The sequence below is a fragment of the Myotis brandtii genome, unplaced genomic scaffold, assembly GCF_000412655.1.
Source record: "Myotis brandtii unplaced genomic scaffold, ASM41265v1 scaffold668, whole genome shotgun sequence".
Lineage (NCBI taxonomy): Eukaryota > Metazoa > Chordata > Mammalia > Chiroptera > Vespertilionidae > Myotis > Myotis brandtii.
This window is the reverse complement of record NW_005370597.1, coordinates 4,414,971-4,426,475: the sequence shown is the minus strand read 5'-3', so window position 1 is coordinate 4,426,475 and position 11,505 is coordinate 4,414,971. Positions and strand designations below refer to the sequence as shown.

The window sequence follows — 11,505 nt, the reverse complement described above, 5'->3', positions numbered from 1 at the left end:
GGCGGGAGGTGGTGAGCATTAAAGTTCAGACAGAACAGAGCACACACGCCACTGCCAGGGAGTGCACCATTTTTCCTCGGAGTGGAGGCTGTTTTCCCTAAGCACTTGGAAGAATTCCTGACCTCCGACTGAACAATGCTCGAGACGGGGAGAAGTGCTTTAGGAGTAGATGAGCCAGACTGCAGAGAATTAAAGATGCAGAATCAAGGGAGGAAATTCAGGGTATTGGAGGAGATCCTTAGGGGTGGCAGTTGTCTGCTCAGATTTTCTGCTCTTCATTACGGGGTGTGAGAGCTAAGGGTAGGAGAGCTGCTGGGTGCTACAGTTGGATTATAACCACCCCCGCTCCTGCCAGCTACTTGGCCCAGGCTTCTATGTCCCTCTTTTCTGAAGCATGTCTTGATGAATCTCGTATGGCCAGAGTGTAAAGTCCTTCAAGGCAGACGCTGTGATTTCTGCTACAGGTCCAGAATCCCTTTATCTGAAAAGCCTTGGGGGTAGGTATATTTTCGAATCAGAATTTTGGAGATTTTAGAAAGGCAGTATGGTACACATATTGTATATTATGGAACAACTCCAGTGAGGTTTGGGACAGTACCCTATAATCAGTCAAACACGTTACTAATTCTGCACTGGGTTATAGAAATATTAACACAAAGTGGAATACAGATTTTAGTCGGAGGAGAGTTTGGGTCATGTTCTGCCACAGTTTGAGTTAGGAAAGAACTTCTAGTGTTCAGAGATATTTGCATATTTTAATTGTGGACTAGGAATCTCGGGCCTTCCTTTTTCCTTTTCTTTCTTTTCTTTTTTAAGTTTCCAGGACATCTGCAGGATTCTACCCATGGCAGGTACTGAATAAAAGTTGTTGGCATTCTAGAGCAGTGATGGCGAATCTTTTGAGCTCGGCATGTCAGCATTTTGAAAAACCCTAACTTAACTCTGGTGCCATGTCACATATAGAAATTTTTTGATATTTGCAACCATAGTAAAACAAAGATGTATATTTTTGATATTTATTTTATATATTTTAATGCCATTTAACAAAGAAGAATCAACCAAAAAAATGAGTTCGCGTGTCACCTCTGACACGCGTGTCATAGGTTCGCCATCACTGTTCTAGAGTATGACATCTTGATCTCCCTCAAATAATATTTGATTCTGGAAGCCAGGACACAGTTTATCAGTGACTTGGGATTCTTTAGAATTAAAAGGATCTTAAATTAAAGAACAGACAAGAAAGACTATTGAACCCTAGGTTCTCTGTCATCCTGGACAGTAACACAAAAAATGATGAAATATTGTTTTTCCTAATATATCCTAGTTAGCACCCAAGCAAATGAGAAGAGACATTCATTACATATAAGTGATAATGAAAATTTCTAACCTATATATAGAAAATGATATTTTTTAAATATTGCCAAAATATTACTCAATGTTTAAAATCAAGTCTGTTCAATCCAAAATGAATAGTGCAGATTGACAAAACTAAACAATATGATACGTGGAGTATGGTAACCAAACTAACATCTATGGAATGCTTACAAGTTTTCAAGTATAGGGCTCAGCACTTTTTGTGTATTATCACGTAACAATTAAAGCAATTCTGTGCAATAGCTGCTGTTATGAAACCTCATTCTGCAGATGAGGAAACTGAGACTTCAAAACTGAGTAATTTGCTAGCAAGTGTCTGGCCAGGACTCAAACCCAAGTTCAGTAGTATGTTGGTAAACCAGCTACCAGAGAAAATAAAGAAGGGGGGTGGTGGAGGAGGGTAGGGAGAATAACAGAAGGGAAAGAAAGGATAGAAATTGAGAAGAAAAAAAAAGCCCTGATTTGTAGTATTTGCCAATTTTTGTGGTGTAAATAGTCTCACCAGGGCTGATATCAAGCTACTAATGGTTTAACAACTGGCTCGCAAAAATTCCTGAATATTTAATAATTGGCTTTTACAAACTTGCACACCACTCTCAAGTCCATCCCAGGCCACATCCACGGTTTACTGCCAACTTTGGAAGATGAGATTTCAGCTCGGGGAATAGAACTGGCTTGGGGACAGCACGCTGAGATGCTATCCCAGGCCAGTCAGCCATGGTATGTTCCTACCTCAGACCTGGTACAGATCACGGAGGGTGGAGTAGAGGAAAAAGAGAAAGAAGAACACACTGTCGCCCCCTCTTCAGGCAGACTTTCCTTCACCAGAGGGTGTAAAGTGGGTCCCTGCCAGCCTGACACTCCCTGGCAAAAATAGTAAAACCAGACCACACAGACGTTCTCTGGGTCAGATAAGAAGGTTAGACTTGAGACCAAAAGTCTGAAATCTTCCTTTAGATTCTTAATTTCCATAATACTTATTTTGAAGATGTAAGGAAGTGTCTTCTACAAGACGGGAACCAGGGTTGGGCCTATTTTTAACCGAGGATGGGATATTCTAGCCTAATTTTAACCCAATTAAAATGCATTTAGGCTCTTGGCTTAGTTTTTCTATTAATACCTGAGGATTAAGTCTCCTGATAACATGCTTCCACTAGGACCCTGAGAAGGAACTGGCCTGGTATTCAGTCACCCACAGGACACTGATTCTGTGCAGGCATTTGCTAAGTGCTAGGTCTAGGGAGGGTAGGGTGGGGAGGGGGGGAAGAATAGCCCAAGGTCTTAGAGACGAATGAAGGAGACAGTCAAGTAAACATAATTACATTATATTCATTCACTCATTCAACAAATATTTATCAAGTGCCTATTAGACACCAGGCATTTTGCCAGACACTGGGATACCATAGTGAGCAAGACATTGATTTATACTATCATGGAACTGACAAGACCGACGTAAAGGGAGACATTAATTAAATAACGAAAAGAATGAATGTGTAATTAAAAACTGAAGTAAGAGCTCTGAGGAGGTGTTAAATGGTCTTATGAGAACTGGAGGAACCTGACCCAGTTAAGGAAAGTCAGGAAAGGCTTCCTCAAGGATTTTGGCAATTGAACTAAGACTTGAAGAAAAGTAGGAGTTAACAGGGTGGGTGGGGTAGAGAGAAGATGAAGAGGAACAGTGCTCTAGAGAGAGGGAAGAGCATGGGTAAGGGTTAGGGAGCAGAGGGAGGCAGTGATTTCAAGGAAATGAAAGGCTAATTTAGAAAGTGAGTGTGGTAGGAGATGAGGCAGGGGAGGAAGCCAGGCTGGCTCTCACAGAGCCCCGCAGGCCTTGTTGGGATACCACTAAAGAATTTAAACAGGGACTCCGTATGGCAACTGCAACCAGTGCTGTATGAGAGTAAATACAGTGTGGCTATGGAAGCATTAGGGAATAAACTCATCTAAACTGGTACGCGTGGTGTGGAGGAAGAGTAGGGAGTTAGATTGGGGGAACGTGTCAGACAGGCTTTCTGGAGGAGAGAATATCTGAGATAAATTTTTGAAGGGTGAGTATGACTTAGCCAGGCCATGGTTGAAAGGTGGAGGAAGGGAGAGAGAAAGAATGCTGCTGGTGTGAGGCTGTGGGGGGACTAGTAGAAAAACAGGTCAGTAAGAGAAAAGGCAACGGGGTTAGGCAAGGAGCAGATGATGAAAGCTTCATACGTCATGATGGGGTCTGGGTTATACTTATCCTGACGGTGGCAGGGAACCCACGGACACAGTCAGAGATCTTTAGCAGGAGACGGATGGTCAGAATCATGTGTTAAAAGGCCACTAGCAGCAGGGTCAAAGGGCACTGAAAGAGAGCTGTACTGAAGAAGGGGACCACTGCTGCCTGTCTCAGCAGCCCAGGTGAGAGAAGGTGTTGCATCTGAACTAAAGCAGCCACAGTGGGACTGAGGAAGATGATTTTAGGAGACATTAAAAAGGTACAAAAGAAAGGGTTTTGTCACCAATAGGAGGGGTGTGAGTGATTTCCACTCCACCCAAAGAATAGTATGGACAAAATGGATTCTTCTATTTGTGTTGAGTCTTGCCTTATGACCTGATACATGATCAATTTTTATAAATGCTCCAGTGGCCTTGAGAAGAATGGTGTTCATTAATTTTGGGGTGCAGAGTTCTCTCATTTCATTCAATTGAGCTTTTTGTGTATTTCAATCTTCTATATCCTTAATATTTTTTGTCTGTTTGCTCTATTATTTACAAGAGAAATATATTAAAATCTTCCACCACCATTGTGGATTTGTCAACTTCTCCTTATGTATTTGTCAATTTTTGTTTATATATTTTTAGGCTCTGTCATTATCCCACAAGCTTAGGCTTTTTTATATCTTTCTGTTGATTATTCTACTTATCTCTATGCAGTGATGCCTTTTACCCTTAATCATTCTTTTGGCCTTAGACCTACTTTGTATGATATTACTATCGCCATATCAACTTTTAATTTTGTTAACATTTGGTATCTACTTTTCATCCTTTTGTTTTTAACTTTTCTGTACCTTTGTGTCTTAAATATGTCTCCTGAAATCAGTGTAGATGAATTTTTTAAAAATTCAGTAGCTAGTAAATTTAGCCCATTTACATTTATTGTGATCATAATACATTTGAATTAATTTCTACCACCTAATCTTGAGCAATTTTTCTATTTCTTTCCCTGGATTCTTTTGAATAAGTACAGTTTTATTTATTTTGTTTCATTTCCCTTATCCTTGCCAGTTGCTGGTTGAATTAATGAATTCTATTTCTTTTCTTTTCTTTAGTAATTACCTTTAATATTTGATATTACCTTTAATATTTAATATTAGCTCACATTCTGAGTTAATAAGACCTAGGTTAATTAATATCTATAAGGAATAGTTAAGTTATGAGGTGATGCCATTCATAGAGATAGGGAGGGAAGACTTAAAGTGTATTTGGAACCAAAGGTGAGGCCTGTTTTACATATGCTGGGTTTGCGGACACATCCAATTACCACCTTAACAGATGCCTGTGCATCTACCTTCAGTGGCTTTATATATTTTGCAAAATATCTCCCTTCATGGGTACTCTGCATTGTGTAAGCAGTGACAGGGGATAAAAACAAAAATAAAAAATCAGCATTTGATGTCCCTTGATTTTTAGAACTGTGAGTATTCCCTTCCAGCTTAGTGGCCAGAGTCAAACTGAGCACAAATGTCTTGTTCCCATAGCAGGCTTCACAAATGTCACTTCAATAACTGTGGGTAAACTGAGGATTGAGTCTGAAATGGTGACTGGGATTCTGCCACACATAACACTGCTTTCCCTTTGCCTCCTTCATTTCTCTGCTATCTTGGTGGCTTAAATGATTGGGGAGGGGGGGGGGGGGTTGGGGAGCTTAGCTAATTTCTGCCAAATATGAGAGGAACTAAAAAATTAGAGTTTCATACCAGTTTAAAAATTACTTTAAATTAAGCATTCAATCAGGGCTGACCTAGACCACATCAAGCCTTGACTGGTTCAACATAACCAGTTACTCATATCTCCTACCGGTCAGGTCATAGTTCTATTCTTTCCAAGTGCTGTCATGACTTTTGAGCCCAGGCAGGGTGGGGAATGTTAGGGGACACATCTGGGAAGGAGTGAATGACTCGCCCAGGTTCCCAGAGCCCATTAGTGCATCGAAGGGGCTGTACCACATTGAAAAGTGACTGTGTATTCCTGGGCAAGGGTGTACACTTAGCATCCTGTTCGTGTGTGAGAGTTCACGTTCTCCTCCAAAAGCTACAGCTGACAAAATATGTCAGCCTTTAACATGGATGTTCCAAAAGGCTTGGTGTTCTCTTCACTTTGGTGTCACTAATAAGTCAAGAAAATCTTCAGGTTTTCCCCAAATCTCACTAGTGCCCCAAATTTCAAAGGGCTGGGCTTAGCACACAACAATGGCATGAAGTCCACTTGATCTTTGACATCTCCCAACACACACACACACACACACACACACACACACACACACACACACGCACATGCACACACAGAAGGACAGAGAGGAAGAGAGAGGGAGAGGGAGAGAGAGACATAACTCCTTCCCCCAACAGCCAACAAGAAGATAGTAATAACAAGAAGCAGAGCTTATAAATTTCCATTGTGCTTAATGCCTGATTTCATGGAGTTAATGGATTCATTTATTAGAGCAATTCGTGTAAATCCCCAAGGGCTTGCTAAGGCTGCTGCCTAATGGTTTTATCACCTCATAGACTTCCTTTATTCCTATCCTCTAACAAATACTGGATTGGCAAGAAACTGTGGACCAACCACTGCTTAAAATATTGGTAAACTGTAATAAGGCAAAAAAAAAAAAAGGGGGGGGGCTTTTCGTGTCTCTGGGGTTTCCTTCAGCAACAAAAGGGATTTTATTTTTTTAAGTGTCAGCTGATTCATAAATGCTGCTTCCACAGTCTATCAATTTCACGTTGACTCGAGGCTTATTTTCAGGAGCCAGCAGGTCCCCATCGGGTTTCCAGGTATGGATCTGCACTGAGGGGTGACGGGAGCAATCTGAAGCCAGTAAACCACCCCATTACCGACCCTCCTCCTGGGGGAGCAGGCAGAGAGCAGAGTCTCAGCCTGGCATAACCGTAGGCTGCCCTGTAATCAGGAAGGAGGGGTGCCTGCTGGCCCCTGCAGAGGTGGTTTAGCTGGAGAGAGCCCCGCAGTGATGAAGTCCGGGAGGGGGAGCATTAGTACAGTCCTTGGCCAGAGCTGGTGCCTCCAACCTCAGTCCGCCTTCTGTGCATCTGTTCCCCTTCATCCCAATGGGATGGAAGCAAGAATCAAATAGAGCCAAATCCATGCCCAACACTTAGAACATGTCCTAATGGAGACTCTCCATGGCTGCTGGATCCAGAAGGGCGGCCTCCTTAACACGCACAATCAGGGGCACGTGGGACTTCCATTTGAGAAAACCCAGGCACAACAAGAAACAAAAGTCTGCCCACCGAAGACTGACATTACAAGTGGCTATTTCTACAGTTAAATGGCAACACTAGTATATAATTATTATCTCCTGCAAAAATTAAGGACATAACTTAGTAAGTGCTTGGGGAAAAAATTGATAAAAACAAAGAATATTAATGATCTCTTAGTTGTATTTGAAGGAAGGGGTATCTTGTAATTATTCTATGCTAATGGGGAGGTGATGGGTGAAGAGGGCCATGTTTGGAAGAACCAAATTGCTTCATATCAGAAGGGATCCAGAAGCAAGTGGAGTGAGAGGGAGATGAAGAGGCTGGGTGGGAAAAGGGCTGAGAGAGAGACTGAGAGAGAAAGAGGAAAGAACACAACAAAACAAAACAGAGGTGGACACAGAGACATAGAGGTTTGCGGATGAAAGAAAAGGGTCTGAAAGAAAGAATGAGGGTTTGAGAAGGAAATGCAACGTGCTGTGCAAGGTAAAATCTGCCGTCTTCCCTGTGGAATCAATGTAAACAGAATTAAGTTTCTATCTGTTATTGTACTATGTGAAAGGGCTGGACAGAGTTTTACCATATGTGAAGAGCGTATTTGGGATGGTCTGACTTTAAATATATGTTTACATGGAATATGCAAAATTCTCTTTGGGGGTTTGTGGAGGGACATCAAACTATTAACTGAAAGTGGGGCTAGTGTGACTGGCCCATGTGGCTGCAGATAGCAGATGTACCAGAAACACTAAAATGCCTAGAGCAGAGAAAACAAATGGACGCTTCCAAAATGATCCCTAATTCCAAAGTCACCAGGACAAACTGTCCAAACTGTTGCCTCCATTTACAGCGGAATTAATTTCTGTGGAGTAGCTCCATGAGGCTGTTCCAGGGATGGGTGGATGGATGGTGAGTGTGGAGAATGCAGGGGGCTGGCTGGCTTTCTGTGACATTCCCAGGGCTCCTTAACACCTAGTGATGTGGGTTCCGCTGGGGAATGAGCGACACCAGGAGCCCCACTGCAAGGTTGGCATGGGGGCGAAAGCCGAGGCTGTTGGTGATGGTGATAACCAACGTCTGGGTCACAAGTAAATAATTTTTGCCTGAAACCACAGACAGCACCACACCTTATACCTGTATACTACGTTTTCCTACATATACATACCTATGATAAAGTGTAATCTCTAAATTGGGCACAGTAAGAGACGAACAACAATAATGAATAATGATATAGAACAGTTATACCAATATACTGTAGTGGAAGTTAGGTGAATGGCCATAACGTAAGGGTGACTTGAACACAAGCACTATGATACCGCAACAATCGATCTGATAACTAAGACGGCCACTAAGAGACAACAGGTGGGTGTGTATCCAGCAGGAATAAGCTGGCCAAAGGGAGATTCATGTCCTGGGAGGGACGGAGCAGGACGGTGTGAGATTTCATCAGGCTACTCCGAGCGCTGCACAATTTAAAACTTAGGAAATGTTTTATTCCTGGAGTTTTTCATTTAATATTTTTAGACCACGGTTGACCGTGGGTAACTGAAACCACAGAGAGGGAAACCGTGGAGGGGGCGGGATGACTAGAACACTGCAGTATCAGTGAGGTCACCGAACCTTTTCCTGGTGAGTAAGGGCGCGTTAGGGTTTTGTTTCAAGAGCCCCGTCTGGAGGCTCAGAGACACCACGTACCAGCTGTTGACCTTGGACAGACCACTGAACATCTCTACGTTTTGGCTACATTTTATTTATAAAATGGGGGGGATATTAGTGTCTGTTTCAAAGGGTGGTGGTGAGGATTATATGAGTCAGCTTGTAGCCCAGAATACAATGCTAATGATGATGATCATTATTATAAGGCCACCTGATAACCAATGTGTACGACCAGCATCTACTCACACTTACGAAGGTTCCATGTCAGGGTCCTGGTCTCTTCGCCTCTGCCTTGTACAGTCCTTGAGTCACCAGCACGCCATTCTCCTACATGGTGGGGACAAGTAGATGCTGTAAAATTCTAGTGTTTGTTGGCTTTGCTTTTTAATCCTCAGAGGCATAATTGATACATTTTTACACTAATATATTACCAATTTGTAGATACTGGGCATGGAGAACATTAGAGGATTATAATATGCAATATGGTGGTTTCTGTGTCATCATAAGTATGTCTCATTAGACAGTAATTAGGATGAAGATGGCCTTTGCACAAGGGACACCCTCTCTGTGTGTCATGAGGATGCGTGGAGAGCTGTGGAAGCAGGCAACAACTGGCATAGCCTTCATAATGATGTCTCAAAAAACTTCCCTTGGCACAGTATTTGCCCTTTAAAAACCCCATGTAACACCCCCACATACGGCTCCCCAGTTCCGGTTCTGTTCCCACCGGCAAACCCAGAATTTTCCTTTACACATTAGCCCTCAAGGATGCGTGGAGAGCTGTGGAAGCAGGCAACAACTGGCATAGCCTTCATAACGATCTGTCTCAAAAAACTTCCCTTGGCACAGTGTTTGCCCTTTAAAAACCCCACGTAACACCCTCACATACGGCTCCCCAGTTCCCACCGGCAAACCCAGAATTTTCCTTTACACACTAACCCTCGGCTGTCACTATTGTGGGAGGCCGCCATGCAAGTCCTCCCGGTCTCGAGCCTGGGCTCTCTGCTATCTCTGCACCTGGGCCTGGCGGTGCCCAGTCAAAACCGTGGGAGGATAGAGGGCAAAACCTCAGCGCCGGCCTCTCGGCTTTTGTGGGTTCCAGCCAGACCACGGGGGTTATTTTAGTGCAACTTCGGTATTTAATTTGAGGATGTGTGTGGATCAGAAGGAGGGACCAACACATTATTTTCTTTTCCCTTGGCCAAATGATTAAATTTAAAGTTCTAAAAAACACACAGCTTGATCCAAAGCCGTGTCCAATTGGAAGTGAGAAATGGCCAGACAATCCCTCCCCTGCCAGGACTATCCTTCCTTAGCCGCCGGCCACCACACGGGCCCATTACTGTGGGCATCACCTGGCCTGTCTGTGGTTCCCAGCCGACCAGAGCCCTGCCCCCCAGGCTCCCTTTCCCTGCCTGTACGTTGCACCTTTGCTGGAAGAACGTTCTACAGGTTTGTTCAATTTCTTACAGCCCTGAGAGCACCCTAACCAGCAGCGGCTGAGCCATGGCTGAGGGGGAAGTCACCACGTTCACGGCCCTGACCGAGAGGTTCAATCTGCCTCTGGAGAACTACAAGAAGCCCAAGCTTCTCTACTGCAGCAACGGGGGCCACTTCCTGCGGATCCTCCCAGACGGCACCGTGGACGGGACGAGGGACAGGAGCGACCAGCACAGTAAGCACCCAGGCATCCTTCTGGGAGCCCCTCCCCTTTCTGGTGTCTTCCTTAGTCAAGGGTGGGGGAAGGGCGGACATCTAAAGATTGGTACCTTCTTCTCCGGGCATGACACTCTCAAAGGCAGGGCAATAGCAATGTGGGAAGGGTCTGGGTGTGGAAACTAGAGTTGTGAGGGCCACAGCCTGCCGAAAGGAACTCTCTGTTGACTTACACAACTGCCTTGAGCTCAGATGTGGCGGCCAGTGTTCAGATGTTCAGATTTCTGTAAGTAGTGAGAGGTCTGTTCCTCCAGGCTGGTCAGGGTCCTGTTTGCTCCATGCGGGGAAGAGCCGCACGGGGCAGGGCGGGTAAACCTCGCACAAAGACATGGGCTCAGGTTCAAGTTTACCGACTCTCCGCGTTACCTTTCCACTGGGATTGGTTTGTGAAATCCTGGTTTGAATCGTAGCTTGCACCTCATAAATTATGCAGCTTCCGCTCTGCATATCGTGCAGATGTGGTTGTGGTAACGGGAGGGGTAAAGTCATTCTCCAGACCTTATAGAAACTAGAGAGCCGGAGAGATTCGAGCCAAAAGCTGAGCATCTCTTCCGGGCTTTCCTGCCAGCCCAGCTCTCAGACGGTATCGATAACTCCGGAGAAAAGAATCTTCTTGACTATCTAAGAATAAAAATGTCTTCCTTCTGCTTTAGTACTTCAGGTGTTGGTGTGTGTTGATATTAGGTGTCTGGGTCCTCTGTGATATAATCGGGAATTCCCTGAGTTACCACTGAAGCATTAGATGTTGTAGAGAAGGCAAAAGTCAGATCTGGTCCCTGCAAAGAGGGTCACAGGGCCAAACGTGTCACGAATCAGGAGAAGGAAAGTATGGATGAAATTAGGAGACACAGAATATAGCACAGGTGGAGAGTAATGTTCCATAGGATGGCTTTTACATGGAATGCACAGGTTGAGCCGCCGTGGCTCAGTTGGTTGGCCATCGTTCTGTGCACTGAAAGGTTGCCGGTTAGACTTCTGGTCAGGGCACACGCCGGAGTTGCTCAATCCCCAGTAGCAGGGTGTTCAGGAGGCAGCTGATTGATGTTTCTCTCTCACATTGATGTGTCTCTTTCTCTCCCTTCCTCTCTCCCTTAAAAATCTTTAAGAGGAAAAAAATTTTTTTTAATGGAACGCACATCACTGGTTTTGATGTGATGGTTTATATATCAGATAGTCTTCATTATTCATGGAAAATGCCTCATGCAGCAGGATCTAAGTACAAATGACCACCGCACTGTGCTTGCTCTCTACCCTCAGATGAGTAGGCAGTGGGGAGGGAAGCTGGCATTTATGA

General features: G+C 44.2%; 1 protein-coding gene across 6 annotated transcripts in view; it reads left to right on the top strand.

The window, feature by feature from the left end:
* Positions 1 to 11,505, top strand: part of FGF1 (fibroblast growth factor 1 (acidic)) — a 106,301-nt gene that overhangs the window by 72,220 nt on the left and 22,576 nt on the right. For all 6 annotated transcript variants that reach the window (XM_005881100.2, XM_005881101.2, XM_005881094.2 and 3 more), the window contains one exon: positions 9,968 to 10,170. In XM_005881100.2, the coding sequence (XP_005881162.1) occupies positions 10,002 to 10,170 (169 nt within the window). In that variant the 5' untranslated portion in view covers positions 9,968 to 10,001. The remainder of the gene's footprint in view (positions 1 to 9,967; positions 10,171 to 11,505) is intronic.